General features: G+C 38.7%; 2 protein-coding genes across 4 annotated transcripts; one reads left to right on the top strand and one right to left on the bottom strand.

Moving 5' to 3' along the window:
• Positions 1-3395: 3395 nt before the first annotated feature.
• On the bottom strand, positions 3396-6280 carry LOC125188848 (CSC1-like protein At4g35870). The gene has a single exon (XM_048085910.1). The coding sequence runs from the start codon at positions 6157-6159 to the stop codon at positions 3691-3693; it is 2469 nt and encodes an 822-aa protein (XP_047941867.1). The 5' UTR covers positions 6160-6280; the 3' UTR covers positions 3396-3690.
• Positions 6281-7804: 1524 nt separating this feature from the next.
• LOC125190755 lies at positions 7805-11097 on the top strand. 3 transcript variants are annotated; one of them, XM_048088143.1, is made up of 7 exons: positions 7805-7909; positions 8849-9764; positions 9832-9999; positions 10081-10212; positions 10335-10416; positions 10496-10609; positions 10680-11097. In XM_048088143.1, the coding sequence occupies exons 1-7, from the start codon at positions 7891-7893 to the stop codon at positions 10839-10841; spliced, it is 1593 nt and encodes a 530-aa protein (XP_047944100.1). In that variant the 5' UTR covers positions 7805-7890; the 3' UTR covers positions 10842-11097. The 3 variants fall into 3 exon arrangements, with proteins under 3 accessions (XP_047944100.1, XP_047944101.1, XP_047944099.1); XM_048088144.1 differs by lacking the exon at positions 7805-7909 and adding an exon at positions 7916-7956; XM_048088142.1 differs by lacking the exon at positions 7805-7909 and having other exon boundaries at positions 7996-9764.
• Positions 11098-17746: the final 6649 nt, after the last annotated feature.

Here is a 17746-nt window from a genome sequence, read left to right as displayed (position 1 = left end):
TCTTTTGGTACCACCTCTTGAAGTCAGCTCCTCCAAATTTAGGTGGCTTCTCGGCGGGTGGCATCATTCTAGGTGCCAACGGTGCCGCACTTGGTCCTTGGAATGAACCATTCATGTTGCCCCCGAAGGAGCCAACAACATGGTTGGGCATAGGGCCCCCACCATTCATGTTGGGCATAGAGCCCGTCATGGTCGCACTGGTCCCGAAGGAGCCAATACCCGTGTTGAACCCGAAGGTTCCAACACTCGCATGAGACCCGAAGGCCCCAGCAGTCGCGTGAGACTCGAAGGTCCCAGCATTCGTGTGAGACCCGAAGGCCCCAACACTCGATCCATTAAAGGATCCGAAGGAACCACTAAATGTGGAACCAACCGACCCACTCGAGGTGGATCCACCAGTGAGCCCCTGGGTAGTAGTATGCACCCAAGGGGTTGTTGATGAAGATGGATAGAGCCCGGGAGTTAGCATCATCGTGGTGGATGCCATGGTGGAGGAAATGATGGCGGTGGTGGCCGGAGTGGTGGAAGCGGCAGAGTTTGATTCAGTCGACATCTCCAGCAAAGGTGATTATAGTTTCGAAAGGTTTAGTTTCAGTTTTAGGTCCAGATCCCTTCAAAGGCAAGTTATATCTCGTCTTGCGATTGTTGGAGATTTAGGGATTACAAGAAGGAATACAGAAAAGAACTGAAACGAAAATTACAAATGGAAATCGAAACTACAAAGTGTAGAACAGGAAAGAGCCGAGTCGAGGAGTCCTCTTTCCGCAAGACGAGATACGCCCCGGTAGTGCTCTTCGGATTGGCGTTTCGTCCCCAAAGATAAAACGGCTACGTCTCTGGTGAAGCAGCACCGCTATCAGCAGAGCTCCGGCGAACTGGATGGAGGAGAGGGCAGAGTTTCGACAGAAGAACAATGTAGAGAGAGAGAGAGCTTATGATGCAGAATGCTTTCTAGTGTTTGATGTGTGTAGAATGCATGGAATGACTAGCCTATTTATAGGCTCGGTCCACTGCAGGGGGTCAACGGCCATAATGGCCGTCATTAAAGCTAGACCGTAACGGTCGTCGGTTACGAGCTGTAACGTTCGGGCGTTACAAGCCGTTACGCGCTCAGAGCTAGAGAGGCTGATCTAGAAGCTTCTAGATTCGTTCACGGCGTGGACTATCACGTGTCAGCCACGTTGGCTTACCGCGTCATACTGACGAGGTGGCATCCCGCTTGGCTCGCTGACGTAGAAACGGTGGGTGTCACGTGTCAGCCACGTTGGCTTACCGCGTCATACTGACGAGGTGGCATCCCGCTTGGCTCGCTGACGTGGAAACGGTGGTGGTCTAAAAAGAACTAGACCCACTAGACTTGGGTCAAGCCCGCAACTAGGCCCAAGCACCAAGCCCACGACCAGGCCCAAAGAACAGCCCAAAGACCAATTGCCAAGGACAAGGGCACGGACACAGACACGAGACACGAGCACGGGCGCGGGCGCGGGCTCGAGGCTCGAAGCTCGCGGCACGCGGCACGCGGCTCGCGGCGGGGCGGGCGGCGCGCGCGTGTGGGCTCTTACAGCCCATCTTAGTCCACTATAATTATTACATGTAATAATCCTTCTTATTAAATACTAGTTTAATAAGGTTGAAACTTTCAATATGAGATAATTAACTCTCTTAATTATTCCCTAATCTCTTCTCATAGCTCATTAAGTTTGCAATTTTTACACAACTTTAAATAATTATTTCTCACTCACCGGGAATCGGATTTGAGAAAATAAATATACCACGGTCATCTACTCCGAACGTAGATCTTCGCTATATCATTTAATTTTACAAAATTAAATGTCTCGTTAAAATTATAATTGGTCAAAGTCCATTGACCGGGCATAGATTCCAACATTTCCCAGATTGTCGGACCTCAACTCAAACATAGGTCATACTAACATAACCTACACATCAAGGAATTGTGGCATAAATTTTAGGTAGAGAACAACGACTATCACGTGAAGAAGACTTTAGACCTTACCTTTTAATCCCCACTTTCTTCCCTTTTCTCTTTTTTCCTTCTTTTCCTTAGGCCATTCACAGTAGTGCGCCCTTAAAACCCGCCCTATACATCCGTCCATTCCCATTTTCCCCCCTTCACATCAACATTTTATCTTCAAGCTACAACACCTGCAATAGCCCTAAAATTTGGCCTTAAAATCCGCCAATCACCATTTTCACCACTACTTTCATTTTTTTTTAATTTCGTGTTATCTAATAATATAATATAAAAATTACATAAATTAAAGACGGGGAACATTGGAGTTCCGTTGGGAAACACTGAGATTCATTTTTTGCTTTCTTGAGATAGATAAATGTGATGAGAGAAGAGATTGGAGCGAATGAGGGAAATGAGGTGAAAATAAGATATATATAGAGTGAAAATAGTGCAAAAATAAATATTAAAAAAATTACATGAAACAGGAGAATTTTCAGCAGAAGGCTGTGCAATAGCGCCGATCAATCCACCCTAGCCGATCGACACGCCTTATCCCAAGGGCGGACCACAAGGCGGGTTTATCGTCCAAACCCGTGCAATAGCGGCCATACACCCACCGATTGCTTAGGGTGGATTTTTGGACGCTATTGTGAGTGTCCTAATGGTCTATTTTTGTTCTCTATACTAGACATACATGCTTCCACGCATGTACACTTTAAACACTAATGACAATAGGTGGATTCTAAGACTCATATCTACATTGTTCTCTATCTTACTTTATATTTTTTCTATTTTGACTATGTTATGGTATCATTTTTCCAAAACGAGTGCATAAATGAAACGCCTTGCTTGTGGTGGAATGGAGGGAGTCCTAAGTATTTTGTTTGATTCTTATTATATTTTTGACACTATTGGTTGAACTTAGTGTTTGTGGAGAGGATGATAACATAGACATAGTCACAAATGTAGGGCTTTTTTCAGGTATAATTCAAAAAAAAAGTTACCATACTGATTTTTTTTGTCTTCCAACAATAGGAAACACACCAAGATGAACAGCATGTTTAAATAGATCATGTCATCTTTATTAGCATCTTTCAGTTGACATTTGAACACGCCTTCTCTATTGTGTAAATGGCTTTGTTGTTGAGTAATCGTACAAAACTTAGTGATAAATTCAATTAGACTTACTTAAACTTTCATTGAACATCAAGGTGTTCTTATAAAAGTGAATTTGGACTAACCCATGTATGTTTATTTCAATCTTTTCACAAACTAAAGCGATGAGTTTATGATAGGAAACATTTTCACTCTAAATAATGGGTCAGTTTGAAAAAGACGGATCATAATCAATAATCGTCTTCAGAATTATTCTACCACCTCGAATATAAATTGACACACTACATCATAGTTTCTGCAATAAACATACAACGAACATTAAAAATAAATCTATAGTGGTTCAATTTTATCACATTTATGTGTAATCTGATTGGGGCTACGAGGAAGAGTGAATGGTCTATGCTACTAGTAATACATAGAATTTCCTTTGCTGGGAGTTGCAAACTCTTCTACGAGTGGTAGGGAATGGTTTCTAGATTCTCTGCTTATAGATATCCACACCTACACCTATACATACCGAGATCGAGAGAGAGAGAGAGAGGAATGCAGGAACACAAGATGGGCAACAAAAAGAATGAATTTTGAACGAGTAAAGTACAAGGTCATGAACTGTAAGTATCCCATTCAAATGTAGGGTGTGAAAAAGCCTCATAATCAAGGGATCCACTAGTTGCACTTTCCACATTTTGTAAGGCTTGCAACGAGCCAGGTTGGAATCCATCCTGATTTGAAGGCAAAAGCTTATACATCACAAACAACCCAAGTGTAAATATCGCTTGCAGCTTCGTGGAGTCGCCATGAATGGTAAAGAACAACAGCATCGAAAGCAGAAACAAGTCCACGCAAAACCTCATGATGCACAGCACTGTATCCATCAATTTCCCATCGTTGCCAGCAGGAAAGCCTCGGACTCTATACACAAACAAGAAGTTGTATTTATCAACAACGTACCTATACCCAAAGTAGATCGCCCCAACTGGAACCACTAGAGGTGAGAATGACGAGTATATCAGGGTCAGGGCGAATATGGTGAGGTTGAATGCATAGTATTGTGCAAAATCAAAAGTCTGTTTGGGCACTGGAGATGTTCGGCTGCTGACTGGAGGATACTCAGACATATCATGACCGATTGCATTAGGAGAGGTCGGTGAGGACCCATTTGAGAACTCGTTATTGCCAACCATGACCTCAGAAATCCTCTCTGATATGAGAGGTCTCTGTAGGCTATCAATGTCTTGATGCTGCAAGGGATAATCCTCGCTGTGCTCAGGCACCAGCTGCAGCATGTCATTCTTCCGAAACCTTCGTAGCTTGTTCTTGATCCAAGGTATTGGAGCCAGTAGGTCGTAAGATATTCCCAAGAAAGTACTTGTGATGAGAAAAGCGAGAGACGAAAGGCACGATCTTGACAGGAATGAAGCACTTAGATATTGCTCAATTCGCTTGCAATCTTCCCCATCCAAGTAACACCTGCTCATATTTAGAATAGCACCTTCCAGTGATGACTCAACCAGGGCCCTCAAGAGAATGAGATTCACCAGAAAAAAGCAAACCATCTTCAACAAAGCAGCTCGTTGCTCCCTGGACGCTGCAAGATGCCTCTCAAACTTAGAGAGATACGAAAGTGCTGATGGAATAACTATGTACATGCTTATGAAAACAATCACATTAGGCAGAAACTGGAATATTATGGTAGCTATCCAGCTGGAGCTTTGCAGCCAAGTTAACCACATCTGAGCATTATCTATTGCTTCGGCATTGATAATCCTAGCTGCACTCTTGATGGCACTGATCACTGCGAGCGGGGAGCTAAAGAACAAGAGCATCAACAGAAGGCAAGTATTGACAAGAACTTTTCTTAATTTCAACGAGAACCTTGACGATCCCAAATGATTCCAATATATATCACTCGCCAACGGAGCTCTCTCTACTTTCCACTGGTTCCTCTGTAGTTGCAACTCCATCAAAGAGAAGAATCTCCCAACCCGCCTTCTCTTCTCATTTTGGAAATCCTGAACAGCTTTATTTGCAGTATAAACGTCCTTAAACACCACAAAAGCAACTGCGGCACCCCTTGCACGCCCCTCTTTATAAGCTGCCATCTCCATCTCAAGATCAGCTCTCAACTCTTGCAACTTCCTCAGCCTCTCCTCCTCTGAAAAACCCAATTCATGAGCAGCCCTGTACCAAAAATCCTTCATTCTCCTCCAAAGAAACCTCAACCTAGCCCAGAATCCCATTGCTTCTTGTGCATCCTCTCCATCGTCATCCTCATCAGCCAACCCCCTCGTTTCAATTTTTGTCACCAACTTTGTGATATCCTCCCTCACCTTCACCAACTCGGTAGCCAAATCATCCAATGCACACAAATCCATCGGCACAACCACTCTATAAATCTTCCCCGGATACCTCTGCTGAAAATACTCAACCAGAGGAGTCTTATCAAACCCCAAAGTCTTGGGAACACCATGGACCATAATGGTGAATATGGCAGTCGAATTCGCAGTCGGCTCACCCGGATTCCCGTGCCCATCCCGAAACCTAGTTATTCTCAACCTCCTCTCAATCTGGTTTGTGCCATAATACACCAACAAAACAACCAAAATAACAAAAACGAAGTGCACCCAAAGCAAAGGCGAACCTTTAGCAATATGATTAATGGTAGTCTTGGAGAATTCATCAGAAATTGGGGCATCGCCGGCGTATATATTGACGGGAAGCATGACGAGGAGGGCGAGGGCAGCAAGGAAGAGGAGGATAGCGGAGGCTCCACCCTCGATGAGGAGAAATTGGGCGGCATCGGCGCCGCAATGGTGCGAAATCTCGCGGCTGGTGGCGTGCCAGACGGCGAGGAGCTTGGAGGCGATGGCGGTGGGGCCGGGAACGCGGCGGTGGTCGCTACGCAGCTTGACGAAGACGAAGATGAGGAGGCAGGTGAGGGCTCCGATGGCGGAGATGTTGATGAGGTATTGGATGTTGCCGTACCACGCGTCCTCGATGCTCCCGTCTCCGTCGCCGGAGGGCGAGAGGGCGGCGTCCGCCATGAACGGCGGCGACAGCGTGGGGTTCATGGCGAGAAGCGGAGATTCAGCGCTTCTGAATCGGGAATCGAATGATCGGAATTTGATAAATATTGAATTCTGATTTGCAATTCATCCGAGGGTTAGGGCTCCTTTCAGATTGGGATTTGAATTGGAAGATGTCGGACTATAATAATTCTTTACTATTAAAATGACAAATCTTATTATAACGTACTCCCTCCGTTTCGCCATAGTTGAGGCGAAACTTTTCAGCACGAAGTTTTAAAAATGAATATTGGGTGTGTTAAATAAATAGATAAAAAAATAAGAGATAGGAAAAGACAAAGAGAATAAAATATAAAGTGAATAAAGTAGAGATAATAAAATAAGAGAGAAAAGTAAGAAAGAGAAAAAAAATTACCATATAACGAAACGACTCAACTATGAAGAAACTTCCCGAAATAATAAAATGACTCAATTATAGTGAAACGGAGGGAATATAATTTAAATAAAATAGAAGTACTGTATAAAAACTTTTATAATCGCTAGAGGTTGAAATCCAGCAATCCAACCCCAATAATAAGTTAATTATGAAGGGTTTTTTTAATTAGTTTGATCAAAATCTCTATTTTTTGAAATTTAGGGCATAATAGCAAAAAAATAAATAAATAATGAAATTCCCAATTTTATAAATCAGTTTGAAAAATCACAAAGTTAGATTGTTCTTAATTATCTTATGACGAAAAATTCTATGCCTAGTACATAGTATTATTTACATTTTCCCACTAAACAATGTCGTTTTATATACATATCTGATTTTTCGGCTTTCAAATCAGATGTAATAATTTCCGGACCATATACAATTTCAGGAAAAAAAAACAACTTAAGATAGTTAGGAATAAATTTTGAGTTTATGATTTTTCTAGTTGATTTTTAAAATTGCGGAGTAAACCGGAATTTGATCAAATTTTAGAGGAGTACTAATTTTTTTTGGCAATTTGCCCTTTTTATTAGTGAACTACTGAACTGCATGTCACTTAACTGGGAGTGGGTAATCGGCTTCCAAAACAAATTATCGTCCAATTTGATCTGAAAAATCCAAATTGCATACATAAAAATATGAAAGTCTAAAACAAAAAATCTGAAAAATTGAAAATCCGATACCAAATTTCGAAAATATAATAAACCAAATATCATTAGAATTGTTCTACATAAATACTTTATGTTTAAGAGATTTATAATTATAATATGCTTTTATAAATATATATTGAATTTCAGATGTTAATATCATAACATATCCTATCCAATTTAAACATCTTTTAAAAAATTGCGATCCATTCCATACCAAATTTTTAATTTTTAATTTAATAAAATCCAATTCAACTCAGGATATTTTGTTGACCCTTACACACTACAGCCTAATTAAATGAAAAACGATAATCAATTACTCCACTATATTTCATTATTTTGGAGTTACGTGTCACGAGTTGTAAACCTTGTGTGTTTCACTATTTATGTTGGTTTAACATATTTTTTATGTCCCATAGTTTTTGATAAGCTTTCCACTAAATGCTCTTTTCATTTTTGGTGACAGCACATTTAGGTTTTAATCCTCAACTTAATTAGGAATAATACATAATGAATCCATTAATCTGTCAAATATAATTAAATATGTGATAAGAGCAAAATAGTCGTTTCGTATGTCTGCGCAATAAAGCTCCTTTTTCGTGTATAGTTTTTTTCTTCTGCTCAGTAATAAAAAAAAACAGTCACTCCACAACAATGAATCAAGTAGTATCAGGCAAGGTTTCCCATTCTCACTCTCTTCATCGATGAGAGCACTCCCTAGTAATTTTTACATGCCTTTTTTTTTTTCAAAAATCTGTGTTTTTATCATATATTTTGTATCAATTGAGCAAAGACTCCTGCTTGAAGAATATGGTTTTGTATTACTTCATCAAATATCATACTGATGCTCATCTCTATTCATGGTGAAAAGTTGAGCAAAATAATGTTGTAGAAAACAGAAGCCCAAACGGCTCTCAGTTGAGAAATGTCACATTGGTTTTTGGAGAAGGAAAAAAAGATCAATCTGATGAATTCCAGTATCTAATTGTAGGTGCTAGGTTATAAACAAGCTACTATTTCTTACCTAGAAACGATCAATTTGTGTTACTGTTGTTTCTGCTCTAAGGTAAGGTGGAAATGATGAAGTGTTTCCCTTCATACTTTGTCATGTTAATTGTGTATGTTTATGATCATTTGTTAGATTACTTGATTGTTGATGTCTCTTGGAGTGGTGGTAATTGTTAAGAAGCATTTTAAATCCTCTATACTACAGTATCTTGAATTCAATCAGTATTTTGAGAACTGCCTAGTGAGGGTGAGTCAACTATCATGTGAATGGATGTGTGAATTCTCGCTACGCAATAGGAATTACTCGAATCGTACATGAAAATGTCTGATTTATATACTCCATATAGATAGGTTGTGCAGGTTCAATTGTGCCAATGCTGTAATCTTCAAAATCATGTTAAATCGTTTGACCATCTTACTCAGCAGCTGATGTCTGTCCATATTCGTGATTGGGTCGAGTTATTTAACCAGTCACGGGTTGTGGAAGTAAATTCTGTCTTGAATAGTTTCTGGTTAAGACAGACGTTATTTAGCTCTTTGGTTAACTTCTTCATGCCATGTCTTTTCCTGCAAGCAATTGTAATGAGCAAATGGTTTTGTGCAGGAATGTCCAAGGTAGGGCGCCCACGCAAAAAGGGGCGAAAGCGGAAAAATGTATCAATACAGGATGAATTTAGTGGTGTTGAAGTCACTGTACCTTTGCTCCCACGCGCAAAGAGAGGACGCCCACGGAAAAATGTATTAAAACAGGATGAATCCAGTGATGTTGAAGTCACTATACCTTTGCTCCCACGCGCAAAGAGAGGACGCCCACGGAAAAATGTATTAAAACAGGATGAATCTAGTGATGTTGTGGTCACCCTACCTTTGCGCCCACCTGCAAAGTTAGGGCGCCCACGGAAAAATGTATTGAAACAGGATGAATCTACTGATGTTGAAGTCACTGTACCTTTGCGCCCACCCGCAAAGTTAGGGCGCCCAAGGAAAAATGTATTAAAACAGGATGAATCCAGTGATGTTGAAGTCACTTTACCTTTGCTCCCACGCGCAAAGAGAGGACGCCCACGGAAAAATGTATTAAAACAGGATGAATCTAGTGATGTTGTAGTCACTGTACCTTTGTGCCCACGGAAAAATGTATTAAAACAGGACGAATCTAGTGATGTTGTAGTAACTGTACCTTTGCGCCCACGGGAAAATGTATTAAAACAGGATGAATCTAGTGACGTTGAAGTCACTGTACCTTTGCCCCCACACGCAAAGTTAGGGCGCCCAAGGAAAAATGTATTTAAACAGGATGAATCTAGTGGCGCTGAAGTCACTGTACCTTTGCTCCCACGCGCAAAGTTAGGGCGCCCACGGAAAAATGTATTAAAACAGGATGAGTCTAGTGCTGTTGAAGTCACTGTTCCTAAGAACATTCATCGCCGTGGTCATGCAAGGCAATCTAGAAGCAGCAATTGCACAATCACCACTGAAAGAGGAAAGTTGGACTCAGGCAGATTCCTTTGCTACCTCATGTAGGTTATTAAGCTAACTTATTATTTGCATTTCTGATGATAAAGAATAATTTTTGAATTCATGTAGGCACATATGGGATGGATTACCGGAAGAGAAAGTGGAATCAGCTACATATTTCGACCCTTTGTGGTTCGAAATGTATGCCAATCGGGATAAAAGAGCCAATGTATTGAGCTGGATCAAGGAGAAGGACATTTTATCAAAGAAATGTGTTTTCGTCCCTATAGTTAAGTGGTATGAATTTATTTAATATCTGTGCAAACCAATACCTCATCATATAATTTGGAGTTCCTCTATTAAGATTTTGTTTGTTAGGTCTCACTGGAGTCTCTTAATCATGTATAACTTGGGCCAAAGTCTTGATTCAGAAACTAATGCTCCTTGCCTGCTGCTGCTGGATTCATTGCAAAGCATGGATCCTAAACGGCTCGAACCATCAATAAGAAGGTATCATTAGTCTTACAAGACTTCACTTGATCAATATATGCATTGCTTACTTTTTTATATATGCGTATGCTTATGTTATAATTATATTTAGCCTTTAATTTTGCTATTATTATATATTGTAGACTTCTCATTGACATCTATGAATCGGAGGGGAGGACAGAGAGCAAGAAGGAGCTCCAGAAGATTCCTCTCTGGATTCCGGAGGTAGGAGCTCTTTCATTAATTTTTGGCATTAGATTTTGAAGAACATGCGCTTACATATGCCAGTGTAACATCATTTCAGGTCCCGCAGCAGAAAGAGGGCAACGAATGTGGATTTTACGTTCTATACTACATACGCCACTTCATAGATAGCCCCCTTCAAAGTTTCAATGTATCTAAGGGTAATCCGAACATGGTGAGTTTTGCCTCATATTACTTCACGTCTACCTTATCGTGCCTTAGTTTTGGTTTATACTGTATTGCAGATGGGAAAGGATTGGTTCACCGATGACCAAGTGGAGTACTTCTGCAAAGAGCTAGAGGCTCTTCCTAGTGTAACTGACCCTGATCCTGCTTCCTATGATTCTAGTGATTCTATCGAAGTAGTTACTGCTGCGTCCTCTGTTCATACTTTTCTAAGAAAATGAGAGGCTAAGTACTACCAATAGAGATTCTGCCAAATATGCAACTTTATCTTTTGCACGCCGTGAATACGAGTGATAGCGAACGTATAGGAATATATGCATATGTATGTATGTGTGTCGTGTAGCCTAGCCTAACTTTGTTCATGAGCTTGTCTCTGAATCATCGGAACGAGTTGCTGTTGCTGTTCCTTGCTGCTGTAAGAATTGCAGATGATGGAAGTTGAATATGATGTGCACTGGCTTTGATGTTTTGTTTCAAGTGTGTTGGTTGTAGTATTGATGTGTGTGCTTGCAAAAAGTAGGTTTTGTTTAAGGTTTTGCCAGATAGTTCAGTTTCAATATCCATTCAACTTCATATTTGCATAGCCAATCGTCTTTAAGTACTTGTTTTTTTTTGGGGGAAGAAGGTTGTTTGATTACTTGGTGAGATTTGCATAGTCATAATTTTTCCTGATATCAAGATTTTATTATTTTTGTCCTAGGGACTTCTCATTCCACTGCCACATCCCTAGGACTTCCACTAGGACTTCCCGCAATTAAATTCACAATTATTCAATTTACGGAATTAAAATTTACGAAATTAAATGAAGTTCAACGAGCCGTATTTATAGAGTTAAAAAAAATTAAATTAAATATTAGGTCGGACGTCCGACCGTGACGTCCGACCCACGGCACAATGGCGGACGTCTGCCCGCCCGTCGCGCGGATATCCGACGTCCTCATGGGACGTCCGTGTCCGAGGCGATGTGTTCCAATGGCGGACGTCCCCGTCGCGGAAGTCCGACCGGACGTCCGCCGTTGGAGATGCTCTAATAATTCCAAATGGGGTGTGGTTAGAGGCGTCAATTCAGCTCAAAGTCCAGGAGTTCACTTTATCCGACAACTTCATAGGATTAGAGTTGAAAATTCATAGAAGCTCGAATAGTGTGCAACCCGATAAGGTAGGACCATCCCATGCCCCATAGAGTTGACCTAATTTTTATTTTTCCAAACTTTTAAAATGAGTGAAATAATTTTAAAAAAAAAATATATGTGAAAATATACTTAGATTAAATATTAAAAAATTATACTACATATTATTTTATTTTTATTGTACTTTTAAAATCATCGTAAAAAATTATGCTGTATATAAATTAAAAAATGATAAAGTTGTAGTATTGAATATTTTTTGTTGGTTTGTGAGTATTGTTAATTTGGTTAGTCACATTTCACGGCGCTATGTTTTTCATGATTTTTTTGCTCGTGCATGGATGTTGATTTCTGTTGTCACTTAATTGTTTGGCTCTTCTCCTCTTCCTCCATCAATTTTCAATAAATAAAACAAAAAAATGTTGTTTATCTAAATAAAATATCCATTAATGAATATAGTAACAATATTCAATAGTATTTTATAATTTTTATACTATCAACTACTCCAATTCTTCCTTTTAGCAAAAATTATTATGCCACGTATTTAACTTGTGCATTATCCATGAATATTGACTCCGCGTATTTGAAAATTGAAATGAACATTATCCGTAGTTGTAAAACTTGATTTTGTAAGTTGATGTTAACATATATTTTATATATTTATTTTAATTCTAATACTTTATATTATTGGTGTTATTAGTTTTATAAATGCAGTACCAAAACAGAAACTTGATTTTTTTTTTGTCTACAATGAGCTTATTTTATATCAACAGTTTTGAAGAGCTTATCTTAGTGAATTTCATGACAAAAATATATAAACTATAGACTATTAATATTCGTTCATCTATCAATTTTTCGCCTCGAACGTTGAAGTTGCTCTTTTAATGCCGCATAAACTTTAAACTTTGTACATATATCATGTCAAATGGTGGGCAACATTGCTATTTTGGAGTAATAGACAGAGACAAATTGATAACCATAATTTTAAATTTAACTTTTAGTAAAATAAAATTTATAGTTTGAAAATAGTTTAAGGTATAAAATATTACTAATATTTATCTTCAAACTTAAGGTATAAAATATTACTAATATTTATCCAAGATAAATATTAGTAATATTACATAATAACAAAAGCGCTAGTTAGCTGATAAGACTCTTCTCATTCAATCAATTAGTCAAAAGTTCGAGTCACCACGACTACAACAATACTGAATCATTATTGATCATCTTTTAAAAAAGCAACATTACTTATACGAGCTTTTCCAATTGTTGAAAGCTATAATCAGTTCAATAATACTCCTTCCATTCCGGATAATTTGTCTCACTTTAATCGGGCACGGGTTTTAAGAAATGTAATGAAAAGTGAGTTGAAAAAGTTAGTGGAATGCTGGTACTACTTTTATATATTAGTTTTATAATAAAAATGTGAATAGAAATGAGTTAGTGAAATATGAGGTTCACTACCAAAAATGATAAAAGTGAAATGAGACAAATTATGTGGGATGGAGGGAGTTATAATTTTTCATCCACCTTTGAAGAATTGGATCGTTGGTGAAAGGAATGTTCGATGAAAAATTGGTCAAGCACCAAAGACCACTTTAGGATGTCGTAGAAATGATCGATTTTTATATTATTATAAAATAAATCCTATGGATCTAGATGCACACTTGGCAAAACAAAAAGAGTAAAGAGGATTATACTAATTGTTACTAAAAGTATCTCCAAGGGAAAGGTAAATGAAGAGGCAAAGTCATATAACCACTGACGGACACACATAGGCATGAGGGAGGGTTTTAAGTCCTTTCCAAAAAAAATTCTTGTACTTTTTCTAGTTGTATAATATTATAATTTTGTTAGTAATTTGTGTGAATTAATGTGTAAAAGCCCCTACCAAAATAAAAAAAAAAGTATAAGGAAATTATTATCCCATACAAAATTTGAATATATAGCCCCTACCCTGACAAATTTCTGCGTCCGCAACTGCATATAACTACTATATTTACCTTTTTCTCATGAAAAAATTATGCTTCAAGGGAAGAGATATTTGAGAGAGTATTATACATTTTCCCATTTTGAAGATGTACCTTTACCTCTCCATCAATGGAGAGATAAAATTTTATAACTACCATATTTACCTTCTTTTCATGAAAAATCATTCTTCAAGGGGGAAGGTATTTGAGAAGGTTAATCACTTTATGGTTTTGATTGCATTTTGTACTGTTTTCTTTTTAAATGATTTACCTTTCTATATACCTTTTTCTTTTGGAATATATTATTTTTGCAAGAGTATATTTCACTTTATGAGAAGGTAAATAAATAATATACATCTTCCATTTTTCTCTTCGTGTTGGAGATCTAATTAAGTGATTAGAATTTAGAATACATACCCTTCAAGATATGACAATGCCTTGCGTCTTCTCCTCGAGTTGGCTCCCTCTATTCAACCATCGATTTTCTAACTTGTTCTCAATATAGTAATTTGACTGTTTAACACTAGTCAAACATAAGAAAAATAGTGAGAACTACTGGGAGAGTGGGTCAAAAAATTGGGGAGATTTTGCTTAAAAAAAATTGTGTAGTACAATAACATATTTCTCCACATGACCTAGGCCAAAAATGAATTCAAAAACCATATTTTTAATGGATGGTGAATGTCAAATTCAAAGCTTTTCAACGTCTCTATGATGGTGGGTTTTGTTACTCCAGAACCACCTCTTTCGCGAATCGCGATCATCATCTTTAGAGCAATATCTTCTTTTTCTGCAGTGTATTTATGCAACATTTTTTTCATAAAATATTCCCCTCATTTTATTTGGCCAGACAATACTCGAACTATATTAGGAGACCAAGGGAGCTTGAGCTCAAGCTTACCCGACGAGCTAAATACTGATTAAATCGAGTCTCATTTTAATCTTAGCTTAAACGAATATTATCTCGCGTCATTATCAAAGTTAATATTGATATCCAAGCTCAATGCCAAATTTATGAATATTTCGGGGTTACTTTATTTATTTCCTGGTGTTTGAGACATCCAATATTCTTTAGTTGATTAAACTTGATGATGATTTAATTTAACTAACTTATTCTACCAAGAGTTTTCTAGTTCAAGGCAATTATTACATAATTAGTAAAGTAATAGGTGTGTAAAAAGAAAAAAAATATTGAAGTATTATTAATGGAGAATGGATGTCGTCTCATTAGAGAAAAATGGTTTTCTAAAAGAGAAGTTCATAATTTTAAGAGGCAGGCTAAAATGAAAATAATTAGAGAGGGGGGAGTATTTGTTGGAAATAGTGTAGCCTTTACACGGGCAACTCTTGCTATTACAAAAGAACCAAAAAAACTAGAAGGTAAATAAAACAAAAGAAATACAATAAGAGAACAAGATGCAAACTATTGTCTTCTTCAAGTCGAGTCGAGGTAACCCTCTCTCCGCAAGACGAGATACGCCCCGACTAGTGCTCACGGATTGGCGCAACGTCTCCAAAGATGAAACGACTTTCCTCCTTTCCCATTGAACCAATCCCATGGGATCTCCAATCGTATGGTCAAGTTACCACTATACTCATCTTTTAAGATGTGGTTTTCGGCCCCATTCCTTTTAGCAATTTAGCATTTGATCACGGTTTAAACCTTTTGTTAATGGATCCGCTATGTTATCCACCGACTTAACATAGTCAACTCGCGATAACACCATTTGTGATCAACTCAGCTTACTGTATTATGTCGTCGATTAATGTGTCGAGACTTACCATTATAGAAGCCACGTGTGCTCTACCTATACGCTTTACTATCACAAGTATATCACTATCGGGGCACCGCTTCTTCCAACATGGCCACTCGACTTCTTCCCGCTTTATCCAAAGAGATAAACTCGATTCCATGGTGGAGAGCAATACACGCCTGTTTGCTGACTTCCACGAAACGGCACCACCCCCACAGTGAACACATACCCACTCGTCGAAAATGAGTCTTTAGAATCAGAGATCCAATTTGCGTCACAATACCCTTCAAGTACCTGGGGATATCTTGTGTAGTGCAGCCCAAAGTCAATAGTATACTTCAAGTATATCAAAACTCTGCACGGAGCTTTCCAATGTTCCTTGCTTGGATTGCTCGTGAATCGGCTCAACTTGTTCACCGTACAAGCAAGATCTGGTCTAGTACAGTTCGTGATAAACATCAGACTTCCTATGACCTTTGCATACTCTTCTTGAGCAACAGGCTCACCCTTATTCTTGCTTAGATGGATATTGAGCTCCAAGGGAGTCTTTGCTGGCTTACAATCAAACGAGTTGAATTTCTTAAGCATTTTCTCAACATAATGAGATTGCGTTAAGGCAATTCCCTCATTAGTCCTCATATCTTTCGTATCGGAATTTCTTTTCAACATGTTTTTTGTCTCATTAATAATGGCACTATTGCTGCCCATTATCAACATATCATCAACATAAAGACACACAATAACAAACCCGTTATCTATGTTCTTAATGTAAACACACTTATCACACTCGTTGATAGTGAATCCATTTGTCAACATCACATTGTCAAACTTCAAGTGCCATTGCAACGGCGCTTGCTTCAATCCATAAAGAGACTTTACCAATTTGCATACCTTGCGTTCTTGCCCGGGCACAACAAACCCTTCAGGTTGCTCCATGTATATCTCTTCTTCCAAATCACCATTCAGAAATGCAGTTTTCACATCCATTTGGTGAATCTCAAGATTGTGCAACGCAGCAATCGCAAGAAGCACCCGGATGGAAGCTATTCTCGTAACAGGTGAGTAAGTATCAAAGAAGTCATGCCCTTCTTTCTGCTTGAAGCCTTTCACCACTAGGCGAGCTTTGTACTTATCTACAGTACCATCGGGTTTATATTTCTTTTTCAGAATCCACTTGCATCCTAAGGCCTTGCAGCCTTCCGGCAAGTCTACTAACACCCATGTGTTATTTAGCATAATGGATTCCATTTCACTGTTGATAGCTTCTAGCCACCACACTGCGTCTGGGCCAGACAGTGCTTCTGATAGTGACTTTGGTTCACCATCCAACATAAAAGTTATGAAGTCTGGACCAAAAGTCTTAGCAACTCTAACTCTTTTACCACGTCTTGGTTCTACATCCTCGGGACTTGTCCTCGTCACTTTTGGAGAATTAGAACTAGTGGTTTCATCCATCATTCTTTCACTAGAACGATCATCTTGCTTCTTGCAAGGAAACACATTTTCAAAGAATACAGCATTCCTTGACTCAATTACTGTTCCTTCAGCTACATCAGGTATAGCTGACTTATGAACTAAGAAGCGACATGCGCTACTGTTCAATGCATATCCAATAAAGATACAATCGACTGTTTTAGGGCCAATTGCAACTTGTTTTGGAGGTGGCACTTGTACCTTTGCTAAACACCCCCACACTTTGAGGTATGTATATGAAGGTTTCTTTCCCTTCCACAATTCATAAGGAGTCACATCCCTATTTTTGAGTGGAATCTTGTTTAAGATGTAATTTGCGGTTAGCAAAGCTTCCCCCCACATGTTCTGGGGTAATCCTGAATTAATCAACAGAGCATTCATCATCTCTTTCAGTGTTCGATTTTTGCGCTCAGCAACACCATTCGACTGAGGAGAATATGGAGCCGTGGTTTGGTGAATTATACCACTTGCATGACATAATTCTGCAAACGGCGCCACATATTCACCACCTCTATCACTTCGAACACACTTAATTCGACAATTAAGTTGATTTTCGGCTTCATTTTTGAAGTCTTTAAACGCTTCAAGTCCTCATTTTTACTTCTTAATAAGTAAATATAACAATACCTCGTGCAATCATCAATGAATGTGATGAAATACTTTTTACCACCTCTAGTTTGCACAAATTTTAAATCACATATATCTGTATGGATCAACTCTAGAGGTTTGGTGCTCCGTTCTACCGAGCGGAACGGCAGCTTGGTCATTTTTGCTTCAACACAGACTTCACATTTCTTTTGTG

This window comes from Salvia hispanica, chromosome 5 (assembly GCF_023119035.1).
Source record: "Salvia hispanica cultivar TCC Black 2014 chromosome 5, UniMelb_Shisp_WGS_1.0, whole genome shotgun sequence".
In the NCBI taxonomy this organism is placed as follows: domain Eukaryota; kingdom Viridiplantae; phylum Streptophyta; class Magnoliopsida; order Lamiales; family Lamiaceae; genus Salvia; species Salvia hispanica.
Note: the sequence above shows the minus strand (reverse complement) of the source record. Positions and strands in the feature narration are given on the sequence as shown.

Bases quoted from the DNA above. Each gene is read 5' to 3' on its own strand.
- LOC125188848 (XM_048085910.1), bottom strand. From the start codon at position 6,159: ATGAACCCCACGCTGTCGCCGCCGTTCATGGCGGACGCCGCCCTCTCG.
- LOC125190755 (XM_048088142.1), top strand. From the start codon at position 8,674: ATGTCTGTCCATATTCGTGATTGGGTCGAGTTATTTAACCAGTCACGG. The intron at 9,765-9,831 runs GTAGGTTATTAA...GAATTCATGTAG, and splicing joins AGATTCCTTTGCTACCTCAT to GCACATATGGGATGGATTAC. The intron at 10,417-10,495 runs GTAGGAGCTCTT...ACATCATTTCAG, and splicing joins TTCCTCTCTGGATTCCGGAG to GTCCCGCAGCAGAAAGAGGG.